Source organism: Bactrocera dorsalis, chromosome 2, assembly GCF_023373825.1.
Source record: "Bactrocera dorsalis isolate Fly_Bdor chromosome 2, ASM2337382v1, whole genome shotgun sequence".
NCBI lineage: Eukaryota > Metazoa > Arthropoda > Insecta > Diptera > Tephritidae > Bactrocera > Bactrocera dorsalis.
The window spans coordinates 10,996,851-11,008,841 of record NC_064304.1 but is presented as its reverse complement, the minus strand read 5'-3'; the positions used below and the strand labels follow the sequence as shown (position 1 = coordinate 11,008,841).

Sequence of the window (11,991 nt, the reverse complement as noted above, 5' to 3'; positions counted from 1 at the left end):
CGAATTAAGATAAAGCGGCTAGGCTTGTTAGGTCATATCATCCGAATGGATGAAAACTCTCCGGACTTGAGAGTATTCGACGCAGTACCCGCCTGGGGAAACAGAGGAAGAGAAAGATTTCTACTCCGTTGGAAAGACCAGATGGAGAAGGACTGCACTTGGAATCTCCAATTGGCGCTGAATAGTCAAATACAAAAAAAAGAACGACTGACGCGATTGTAAACTTGGCTATAACCGCGTAAGCGATATAGGATGGATGTATAGAAGTTTACGCAAGTGTGGAAGGTTTTCTGATTGCCATTCACTTGGAAGTGGCCGGAAAAGATTCTTTTACATATGGCTCAAGCAGCTCATGACTTTCGGTCTTACACCAAGTATCCTCTAGGTAGCGGAAGAACATCTGTTTAAAAACGAGCTAAAGTACGAAGGGGCACTATCCCTCCTCAGGGTTGTGCGCTGGGTTTGGCACCCGCCACGTAAAAAAATCCCCCAAAGAAAAAAACAACAGCCTCGGATAAGGCGTTATTATGGACATAAAATCATGATCCATGATAACGTTAATTCATTCTGCTTCAATAATTCCACCAATAAAAATAAAAATTAAGAATTGAAATAAAAAATACACGCAAAAAATTGATTTATATACATATTGTAGAGACATATGTCCTGCAGTTCAGTCATCAGCGCTGATGGAAATAATTGATTTCTCACTTGATAAAGCAATAATTATCAACAGACCGCACTTGAATTGGTGGTTAACACCATGGAAATTGCGAAATCAATGAATTGTTGTTAACCAAAGTCATTTGGTTTTATGAATGCATGAATATGTATTAATGATATGCGAGTCCTAGACTTGCAACCACTTATGTATGTATGTTTGTGTGTAAGTGTAACTCGAAATGCGTTAAATGAAAAAAAATCGCTTTTTATTGGTATTAACCGCATTTAAATGTAGCTATTTACGTATTTATATACAGTTAATTAACTGTTTACAACTGTGCAATGATTCAAGGGAGTATCGCATTTATTAACATGAAGGCGTACAAAACTGCGGCATGTGTAAAGCAGGTGGTAAAAATTATCGAAATGTCATGCAAGAAGAAGCATATTGCAAAAACTGAGAAAAAAAATTATTGTAACGTAATTGTATGTAATTTTTTTTCTGAAATTATTAAAATCAAACTGTAGTATATTAAGTATTCCACGAAGTTTGTAACACCCAGCAGGAAATGTCGGAGATCCTAGAAAATATACGAGGTGTGACAATTAAGTAATGAGACTGACTAAGCCGCGCTTATGGTAAACCTGTGACCTTGAAATTCCCTTTCTCTTTTTCCGGCATCCCTCCCCTCTCCACTGATATATGTACCATCGCTCTAGCTTGTTTAATTCGCCTGCTGCGTCAAGTTGAGTAGACGTGTGTTTGTAGTGCTCGTCACGAAAATGGAAAAACGAAATCAAGAACAAATTTTGCGCCAGATTGGGTGAAACAGCTTCGGAAACGTACGCTAAAATTGTAAGAGTGTATGGTGATAGTGCTCTTAGACCCGGAAGCCAAACGCCAAGGCCCATAATGGTTGTCTCCGCGCGCCTGTCGCCCGAAAAAAGCTCGCATGAACAAGTCGAAGATTAAAACGATGATTATTGCCTTTTTTGATAGCCGTGGAATCGTCCACAAAGAATTCGTTCCACCGGAGAAAACTGTGAATCAGTTTACTATTGTCAAGTACTCGAAAGATTGCGAAAACGAGTCAACAGGGTGCGCCCAGACATCGCTCGTAACTGGATCTTTCATCACGACAACGCGCTGTGCCACACCGCCTTTAGCGTGTCCCAGTATTTGGCCTCCAAAGGGATCGCCGTGTTGCAACAGCCGCCTTATTCGCCCGACATGTCACCATGTGACTTTTTTGTTTCCTAAAACAAAATCGGTGGTCAAAAGAACCCATAGGCAGAGTTGTACAATAATTTTCAAATATACGGTTTTTATGGAATCAGTCTCGTTACTTAATTGTCATACCTCGTATACATACATATATATATAAATATAAATATTCAGTGTAAAGAGCTACATCGATTTAGTCCATCCGTCTGTCAATCGGTCTGTTTTTGAGATATCGATCATAAAATTCACACAACCTTGTCTTTTCAAGAAGCCAATCATTTCTCGGATTCGGCGTTTACGGCTTTAGTCTCCGATACCGATCAAAATGAAGTTCTTATTTGGAACTATTTTTGTTTGTGTTATAGCTCCGGAGCAACCCGTGTTTTTGTTGAGTTAAAATTATTTTAAATTATTTTTTATTTTTTTTTATTTTATTTTATTTTATTTTATTTATTGTTTTAGTTTATTTTTTCATTTTATTATATTTTAATTTTTTTATTTTATTTAATTTTCTTTCCTTCTTATATTTTTAGAGAAAATATAAAACTAAAACAAAATATAAAATTAAACTATCAAAACAACAACATTTAATTTTTAAATTCAACCATTGAACATTTGTGTGTAAACACACCATTATGTTATTAAAAGTCAGTAGAAACAACAATAGCGTTCTAATCACTTGCTGATAATGCATATTTAAAACTTCTAACACGTACGGCAAATAAAAATGCTTTCCAGCTAAATCTTATCACACGCTACATTCATGACAACTTAAATACATATACTAGAAAGTCTGAACTTTTAGCAAACTAGATTTATTTATGTCTATATCGTATAACTATAAACGAGTGCATAAGGAAAGATATTAATTATGAAGATCAATATTATGCACGAACCACGCGAATTCAATAATATTATAACAACAATTACATGGCATCTAAATAAAATTGAAAACATGTTTGTTTGTTATTTTTAAACAGGGAAATTAGCAGCTGTACACAATCGGATACTAATACGATTTTTCCAGGTGTTTTATAACTTTCAAACTACTTACATGTGCTCTTTCACCTATTGAACGATGAACTTACTGAATGCGCTGAGCTCACTAAGCCTCTTACCATTTAAGCTGAAAGTCCAGAAAGGCCTTGCAGTTGCACAGTTGATAGTAGCTGAGCAGCGTTTGCTAAGCTGTTTGAGGCCCACATATCCAGTAGTAACTGCAAGAAGTCAATGAAGTACCTGACCTAGCAAGGTTATCAGCCTTGCAGTTGCCTGCACTACTGATATGACCAGACAGCCAAACCAGTTTAATCACGAAGTAATCCGATACCAACGATAAGGAATCCAGACATTACTTCACTAGTCTCAAGTGTACATTCAATGAGCTCATGACTAATATCGACGTCCAGACTAGCAGTCATCTATCATAAATATCCAGCTTCCCTAATTCTGAGCACTAGACGAGATATTAACATACACTCAGATAAGTACATACATACATACTTACGTAGCAATTAATGATAGTGAAAACTTTATCTTCTGTGTACATTACGTCCATTAATTACGTTAATTTACTGTCATTTTTTGACTGTGATGTTAGATGCTGTTTCTTGTTAACCGATAGTGAAGATGGAAAAATTAGGAATTTTCAACTTAAATTCGTAATCAAAACACGTCAAATACATAACCGACCTCTTAGGTTATCAGTCTCAATTTTTTTCATCAGATTTGTTTAGTAGTGTTATTTTTTATATATTTACCTTTTATTCATCGGCTTTTTATACGGTTTATAACTGAGAGTTATGTATTTACATTTCTTTCTATGACAATTATTATATTATTTTATTTCATGTATTCATTAGCTTTCCGCCACTTCGCTTAATTGCATTTAATTATACCCTGAACAGGGTATCTTAAGTTTGTCACGAAGTTTGTAACAATCAGAAGGAAGCGTCGGAGACCCTATAAAGTATATATGTATGTATATAAATGATCAGTATGTTGAGCTGAGTCGATTTAGCCATGTTCGTCTGTCTGTCTGTCGAAATAGTTCCTCAGTTTTTAAGATATCGTTTTGAAATTTTGTAAACGCCATTTCCTCTTGAAGAAGCTTCTCATTTGTCGGAACTGCCGATATCGGACCATTATAACATATAGCTGCCATACCAACTGAACGATCGGAATGTAGTGCTGGTATGGAACACTTTTGCATTTGACAACTTCATTTGACAAGATATATTCACGAAATTTGGTATAGATTATTTTTCATAGAAATAATTTAATGTCTGAAGAAATTGCTCAGATCGGTGAACTATAGCATATAGCTGCCATACAAACTGGACACATAGTTACTAAAAAAATGCACCTGTGAAGCGTATATTAGCTTCGGTGCAGCCGAAGTTAACGTTTTTTTTTTTTTTTGTTTTTATTTAATTCAACTTTATTATTTCGAATTATTCCTTTTGCTTCAATTCATTGCATTACATTTCACTATTTTATTTTTTTAACTAAATCATTATGAAACGATACACATAATGCTGTCATGCAATAAACTTATTTATTTGTGAGGGTATTCTAGTCATTATAATTGCACACAAGTAGGCATCTACATATATTAATAAAGAATAAAATTGTACACTTATGTATGTGTCTTCATATGCAAACATACATATTAAAGTACAAATATACAAGCAAACTTACGATCGAAAGTTCAATTGCCTACAGTCAGTTGTTGCCTACATCTGGCGGTCAGTCGTCACTCCGTTTTTATATAGATGTGTGCATACATACATACATATACAATGAATGCATCAACTCGACTGCAGCGCTAATTAACTACATACATATGTATGTATATTGGAAGCCTTGGTTGTAGCGCAGAATAGAGATACATATGTATGTACATGCAAATTTTTGTTTTTTATTATCGTAATCAAACCGCTATGTAAACGCATTTCAATCTGTAAAAAAATGCGAAAACCGGTGCTAAAAAATCTAAAATAAAAAAGATACATGTATATATGTTTTTCAAAAATTCAACTTTTTTCTTTTTGACCTCAATATGCTATAAATGGAATGCATTTAAAATGTTTGCCTTTGTTTCTACATCAAGAAATGTATATACATACATATGCTCTCCATATGTACATACATATATGCAACAAATGCAATACATTACAAATTTGGGAATACAGAGAGCAGCTATAGAATATATGTATGTATGTATATGAAAAATATATACTTATATTCTTGAGGACTATATTTGTTGGCAGTTTCAAACATAAGTTCACAAAATAGTTTTAAAGTTGGTTAATTTTTTTAATCGCCCAGAAAGTAGTGTAGCTATTGAAGGCAGCCACCAAGTGGAATGCATTTAATTGGCATTACGAAAAGAACTGATAACGATTTAGGTGTAGAAATAATAACAACAAAATGTTATCAGTGCTGGTTGCAATAATCAAAAGTGTTATAACACTTACACACGCCAGACAAGAATATTATAATAAAAGTAATTGATTAAACAAACGTCTGCATATGCTTGAGTACCTACAACAACAACAATCTAGACGAAGTCCTTTTCTATATTCCACAAGATTAATTCCTTGAACCAAAAACACATTTAAGATTCTATCAATTTATAATTTATTGTCGATTTCGATTTTGTTTCGTTCCAGCTTATATATTTGTATACAATTGTTGCAAATCAAAATATATTTATAATTTTATAATTGCACATAAATAATTTGTTTAACAAGTTTTTCATATTTACTTGCCGCTAGAGTAAAAATAATACAAAATAAAATGTCAGAGAGAATTCACTTATGTATTTATGTAGTTTATGCATTAATCGACATTATTAACAACTGTTGGCTTTATTGTGACAAAAACAACAATAATAAAAAATTTTACTATTTTTTTAACTTATGCTTATTAATTTTTGTTTGTTTTATCATTTTTGTGCTAATTATGTGTACATTCACAACTACAAACAATATTCACTTAAATTTCTGTACACTAAAGCATACTGTAGACTGAGTGACGCTAATAAAAAAAAATAAACATGTACAGCATAATTTTACTAAGATCTGTGCTCATATGTAATTGAAGAGCATTTTTCAATTGCTTTAAAAACTAAAAATAGTTTTAGTTATCTAATGTTCGAAGACAATTTGTAGTTATAAGTATTTGCACTTCGCTACTGGAATATAGGCAAACATACTTTATGTGTCAAAACCAACAAAACAAAAGCAACAATAAGCGCACACGCACTACTAGCTGTCGACATGGTTACATCACAATCCAGTTGATTTTTGGCCACTGCTGCGGTTGACATAATCACGATATAATTTGTTCATTTGCTCCAAGAAGATGAAAGTTAAGACAGTATGTGGTCCGAGGCGACAGAAATATGGTGTGAAGCCCTTCCAGAGAGCAAATACACCTTCATGACGTGCCACCTTGAGAAGAACATCGACAGTGCCGCGATATTCCGGCTTGGCACCTTCGGCGGTTTTCATGTTTTGTATACGTGTTTTGGCAATATCCAACGGCATGGAGGTGATTGTTGTAAGCAAGCCACTTAACATACTTGAAACGAAATGCAGACCAATGCCTTCTTCCATCTTGAGTGGGCCATTCTTGAAGTAGGCTTTAAATTGTGAATACGAAGCCAGTTGAGTCATGTTCACCACCATGGCACGTCCTACGGTGGGTATACTGCCACGCCACAGCGCGGTTACACCTTCTTCGCGTACTATGCGTGTTAAGGCGTTTGCTACATTGGTGTAATTGCGTCGCTCAGCTGGCGGCAGACGACCATCACTGGCCATACGAATAAGCGCTACCTCAGCCGGTGTGCCAATAAATGCACCACATGCACCGGCTATTACACCCATTGCCATGCTGTCTAGTACACCGGGTGTACGCTTGAATTGCGCTTGGAATGCATCCACTAAGTAAGTATAGACACCAAGTCGTCCTGTTGTGTAGGTGGCTTGACGTAGCAAAGCTGCACCAATACCTTGATACAAACCCAATGGACCCTCCTTTTTTACAACCGTCTGTATGCAATGCCATGAGCTGTTATATTCCTTTTTGCCACCACCGGCACCAGAAATTTGCATTCTTGTCTTAACCAAATCAAGTGGTTGCACAATGCAAGTGGCGCCCATGCCAGCTAGGCCACCAAACATAAATTTCAAGCCATTGGGAATGGGAGCTGCTGCTTTAGGCGCCACGGCCACCTTCGTTTCACTTTGATTTGACATTTCGCACTTTTACAACAAACCTCGCGACCGCTTTGGAGCTCCACGAACTAGATGGGGCGATATTAGCACCTTTCCACGACCACCTCAATACACCAACTGAACTTCACCAACAAACAGCACCACCCTTGTAGTTTCTGTCTGGAATTTGGAGCACTAAACGCTAAAGTGCTTGAGTAGCGAAGTTACTTCAATTTTGAAAGTGTCAATATATATTTGATTTATTAAGCGAATTTTGAATTATATTGCAAACATTCCACGTTCTTTTATAAAAAGCAATAACGGAGCAAAACCAACAGAGAAAACCGAAAACGCAGCCGACTACCAATGAAAAAACGATGTTAAAAACCCGTGTGTTTGCCTTCTGCTAACGAATACACCTTCAATAAATATACAAATGTGTTGCCAACGCAACGAATTTTGTTGGCACAAAAGCAAGATGACAATGTAAGTTCCGAAGGTTGGCTGGGTTTACTAACAAGTTATTGTATTTATTTTCAATCTCCTAGTAAGCAAGGAAAATTGTAACAAAAATAAATCAATATTCCTACAAATATGCAAAATTGTGATAAAAAGTGATTGGACAGACGAATAGCAAAGGAAACTACAGAATCCAAACATTATGCAGTAAATGTAAAAGAAATGTTGGCAACACTGCACCGTTGAACTTGCAGTGAGTGGCAGAGCGCAGACATTTCAGAACTTCGGTACCCTACAGTTAGAATACCAATTGGAATTTTTCTAATTAGAATATTTCATGTAAAATTTTATTATGAATTACAAATATTTTACAAACGTACAAAGGTAAATGTAAACAGGTAACCTAATTAATATTTATTCCAAGAATTTCTTGAACATATACGGCAACAAGTTTTCTCAATTCAATCGTAGAGTACAATCAAATGTCTCTTACCAAAGGCATTTCTCATTGACAGCTGTTACGACGTCAAATACAAAATCAGCTGTTCGCACTGATTGGAAAAAAACTTTAAGAGCGTAAAAGCAAAAAGAGTACAGTTTACGCTCTACATTCAGTACAATTTCTCTTCCTTTCCTCAAAGTCAATAGTGCACAGTGTTGCATTCATATGAAACTTTTGTTGCTTTTGCCTATATGTTTGCTTTTATCACGCATGCATTTGCAAATTTTCTGCAAAGAAAAACTTTTATCGCCAAAAAAATAGAACACAATCAGCTAAACGTATTGTATAAGGAAATTACCTTGCACTTGGCACAGTCTCTTCACAGCGACGCACATTTGTATGTACTATGTATATTCTAAAGTCCCCGCTGTCCATTCTACGCTACGTAGTCACCTTCAAACTATTTTGGGAACGACGCAAAGATTTTCGTCAGAGTGCCTATATGTATATACGAATGTGTGTGTTTGTGTGAATGTTTGCACGCGTACGGTGTGTGGACGTGTGGGCGACCAAGTGAATAGCTTGAATGGGTACAGTGCGTTGTTTTAGAAATTTATTTTTTAAAAAATTGGAAACGTTTACATGAAAATGTTTTGAAACAATAGTTGTTTAAAAAAAATAGTAAATGCTGGCTAAACCCATATTTATTGTGCTTCTTAACGCATTGTGAAGCCCAAGTGTACCAAGTCGTTTCTAATTTTTCATTCCAACACTAAGATCGACCCAATAATATTTTAATTCCAAAAAAGAGTTTTGAGTCGATGTATATTCCCAGTGGCTGTTTGTCCGTCCGCCTGCGCAAGCGATAACTTGAGCAAAAATTAAAAATATCTTAAAAAACTGGTACTCGCTTTCCTTGGTACTATAAAGTGAAGGAGAGGGGTGAAGATCGGAGTTGTCGCCGAAGTTCTCAGGGGTATCCGGTACTTTACAACAATTTTTTGCAGTTTTATTCTCCAAAAATTTTCTGCAATCATACCCGGGCCCCGATTTTTTCCATAAGGCGTTGATGAGCGGAATCGGACCACTGACACGCCCACCAAATTCCATTAATCGGAAAAAATGAAGAGCTATAAGTAAGCTGAAATGAAGATTCAAGCGTGTAGTTTAGTTCAATGTAAAAATGATCAACCAAACTTGCTCAGGAAAACATATTAACCCAGTCAGCCTCATTGCTCATTCCTCAGAACCGGCGATATCGGACAACTATGGATATCATATAGTTGCCTGACAATCAACCGACAGATCAAACTCAAGTCTTGTATGGAACACTTTTTAACTTGACAAGGTATTAAGATAAAGATCTATCTTACTTCAAATTTAATTTTGCGACAACGACTATACCCAGTAAAGGTTCGAAACTATGTCGTCCGATACTGATAGCTGATAATATTTCCAATAGAGTGGTATCATTGCTGTAATAATTCTTCTTTTCACTTTCGACGTATTTTCATTGGGTATTCCGTTAGTTCACAAGATATGTAAATTTTCTGTTTTTTCGTTCTCAAAATTTTCAAACTTTTTTGTAATTTTATTGTCTAATAATTAAGAAAGAAACGAAAAATAGTGGATATAAATTATTTGTGTGTGTATTTATGAAATTTTAGTCGAGTCTTCAGCATGCCTGCCAAAGTCACCACCCTTGAACAGATCGTCCGTTACAAGCGGAAGAAAAAGCTCTACAATATGACGCCCTTGTTTCTTTACAATTACTACAAACATCGCTGTCGCGTCAAGAATGCCAAAAAATACGTGGATGATTCGCCACCGATTTTGCACTTAACAAATATAATGAATCTGAAGAATAATTACCTCGACATGTCGGCCATTTCGGATATTATGCGCACGAATACCGAAATTTTGGAATATTTCGGACGAATGCAAATTTTGGGCCGCAAGGGCTCTTGGAATGATTCTTTCGATGCGCAATGGCGCTATTCACGTATGGCCTCTATGCTCAGATCTTTGGAAGCTATTGAGAAAGAGAATCACTTCATAGCGAAACGTGTGCTGAGCGCGCAAAAAATTGTGAATACTAATTTGAGACCACTCTCAGCGAGTTATGCTGACTTTCGTACCCCCAAAGAGATCTTAAGCAAATACAAATCCGAAATTATCTTAGCTCCTAGATGCTCCGAACAACGTTTACTGCTGCGTCCAATTGTTTACTTTGACTTGGAAGTTGTTAGTCTCTATCCTATCGGCCGTTTTATCGTACAACTTTACACCGAAGCATTCCCACAAGCTGTACTCGCAATGGTGCGTACGTGTCACTTACAAAAATTACATAGGCTTAAATTAATACGCGCCTTTCCCAATCTTTGGGCCGAATTCGAACTTAAACTAGATCCGAAAGACATGGACTTGACTAAAGAATCGCACATCGAATATGATAGGCGTGCGTTGAAACAGAACTTAAGTTCAGGTATATTATCCTTCTCACTCAAGCATATTGCTACATTGCGTAAGGGTATTTTAAGTTTTTCGCTGAGCTTTAGACCGCTGTCAGTGGAGATGAAGGATCGTGTGGCTTTCGGTGCTTTGATCAGAGGCAAGCGTGGTCTCTATTTGCTGGAGAGTAACGGCACTAAGCATGGCAAACCGATGAAGAGAGTTATTGCAACGGCGATGGGTATAAATCCAGGAGAGTCCTCTACATAGTACAACAAGTGTTTTAAGGATAGATTTTTGGTACTCAGATTACTATGTTCTTATGTCATCTCTCTCTCACTAAGGTTTGTTGAAGCGTATCTTTTAAGGGCGGTGAAGGTTAAATTGAATTTGTGAAATGCAGTTTAATTCTTGTTTTTGGAATAAGTTTTAAATTATTTTAAGCATAACCAAAATTGTATTGTATTTAAGCTAAGACTAAATTTGATGTCAGCTCGTGTATTGAAATTCTATAGAGACGAATATACAATCTATAGCAAAGTACTTAATAAAAGTAAAAAACATCAAAAATATAACTTTTTGAATAATAACTTGTACTACTTTTAGAGTGGAGTTAAAAACTTGACCCTACCAGGAAATAATGTCAAAAAGGCCTATTAAATTAAAGGAAATTGAGTTTTTGGTCAGATATCGGTTAACCTCTATAAAAAATCAACTTGTGTTAGAGAATTTGTGACTATAATTGTTTCCGGATAGGAAATCATATATCGATGTCAGCTCTCTCGATCATCTATAATGTTCCTTTCCACAATTTTTTAACTCCAATATTTGAGACAGGATTCATTTCCAACTTTTTCTCGTTATATATACACAAGAACTGAGCTCGAAAATAGGTTATATGAAGATGTAGCTCAGACCGCTAAACAGGTCGTAATGGTCTGATCGAAAGACCTGACGAAGATCATAAATATATAAAGCCCTTCTAGATTTTATTATTCGCCAGCATTACGAATTGAATGGTAATTTGAGTTGAAAAAATAAAGAGTGATCCATTTTGAGATTTCCAGCGGTTTCAGTTCTTTCACAAACTTTATTTTTTACGCTTTCAATTTAAGGTCTCGACGTAAAATACACCAAGCCGTTCCGTACGTCAATCCGAGTTGCTGCGAATGGCGCCTAAACGACTCTCCACGGTCTTAGGGTAGGGTGGTCTCAGCTACGGCTACTAAATTTTCTTCACTGCGTGTTAGATGGGGTTAAAACTTTGTGATTGCCTACTCTAATCAAAGTTTATCTGACTGATAGCTTATCTGTTCAATATCACTGTATTTGATTTAACATTTAATAACTCTGTTTTTCTACATTTCCCTGAGATAATACTTGTAGTATTATTCATTATACTACTTATTATTTCAAATATGAAATGATACCCACGCCTTCATATACATCCATATATACTAATATTGCCTTGATTGATTGGTATATTTCATGTGTAACAAGACCCTTCAGCGACACGGTAAATAACA

The 11,991-nt window shown here is 35.8% G+C and overlaps 2 protein-coding genes across 2 annotated transcripts; one reads left to right on the top strand and one right to left on the bottom strand.

Annotated features, from left to right (window-relative positions):
* Positions 1 to 5,506: 5,506 nt before the first annotated feature.
* Positions 5,507 to 7,540, bottom strand: LOC105227531 (mitochondrial 2-oxoglutarate/malate carrier protein). The gene has a single exon (XM_011206901.4). It carries the CDS (start codon positions 7,153 to 7,155, stop codon positions 6,181 to 6,183), a length of 975 nt encoding a protein of 324 aa, XP_011205203.1. The 5' UTR covers positions 7,156 to 7,540; the 3' UTR covers positions 5,507 to 6,180.
* A 1,982-nt stretch (positions 7,541 to 9,522) lies between these two features.
* LOC105227529 (uncharacterized) lies at positions 9,523 to 11,019 on the top strand. Its single transcript, XM_019990773.3, has one exon. The coding sequence runs from the start codon at positions 9,695 to 9,697 to the stop codon at positions 10,733 to 10,735; it is 1,041 nt and encodes a 346-aa protein (XP_019846332.2). The 5' UTR covers positions 9,523 to 9,694; the 3' UTR covers positions 10,736 to 11,019.
* Positions 11,020 to 11,991: the final 972 nt, after the last annotated feature.

What these genes read in the sequence shown, in the direction of transcription:
- LOC105227531 (XM_011206901.4), bottom strand. Translation starts at nt 7,155, where the DNA reads ATGTCAAATCAAAGTGAAACGAAGGTGGCCGTGGCGCCTAAAGCAGCA.
- LOC105227529 (XM_019990773.3), top strand. Translation starts at nt 9,695, where the DNA reads ATGCCTGCCAAAGTCACCACCCTTGAACAGATCGTCCGTTACAAGCGG.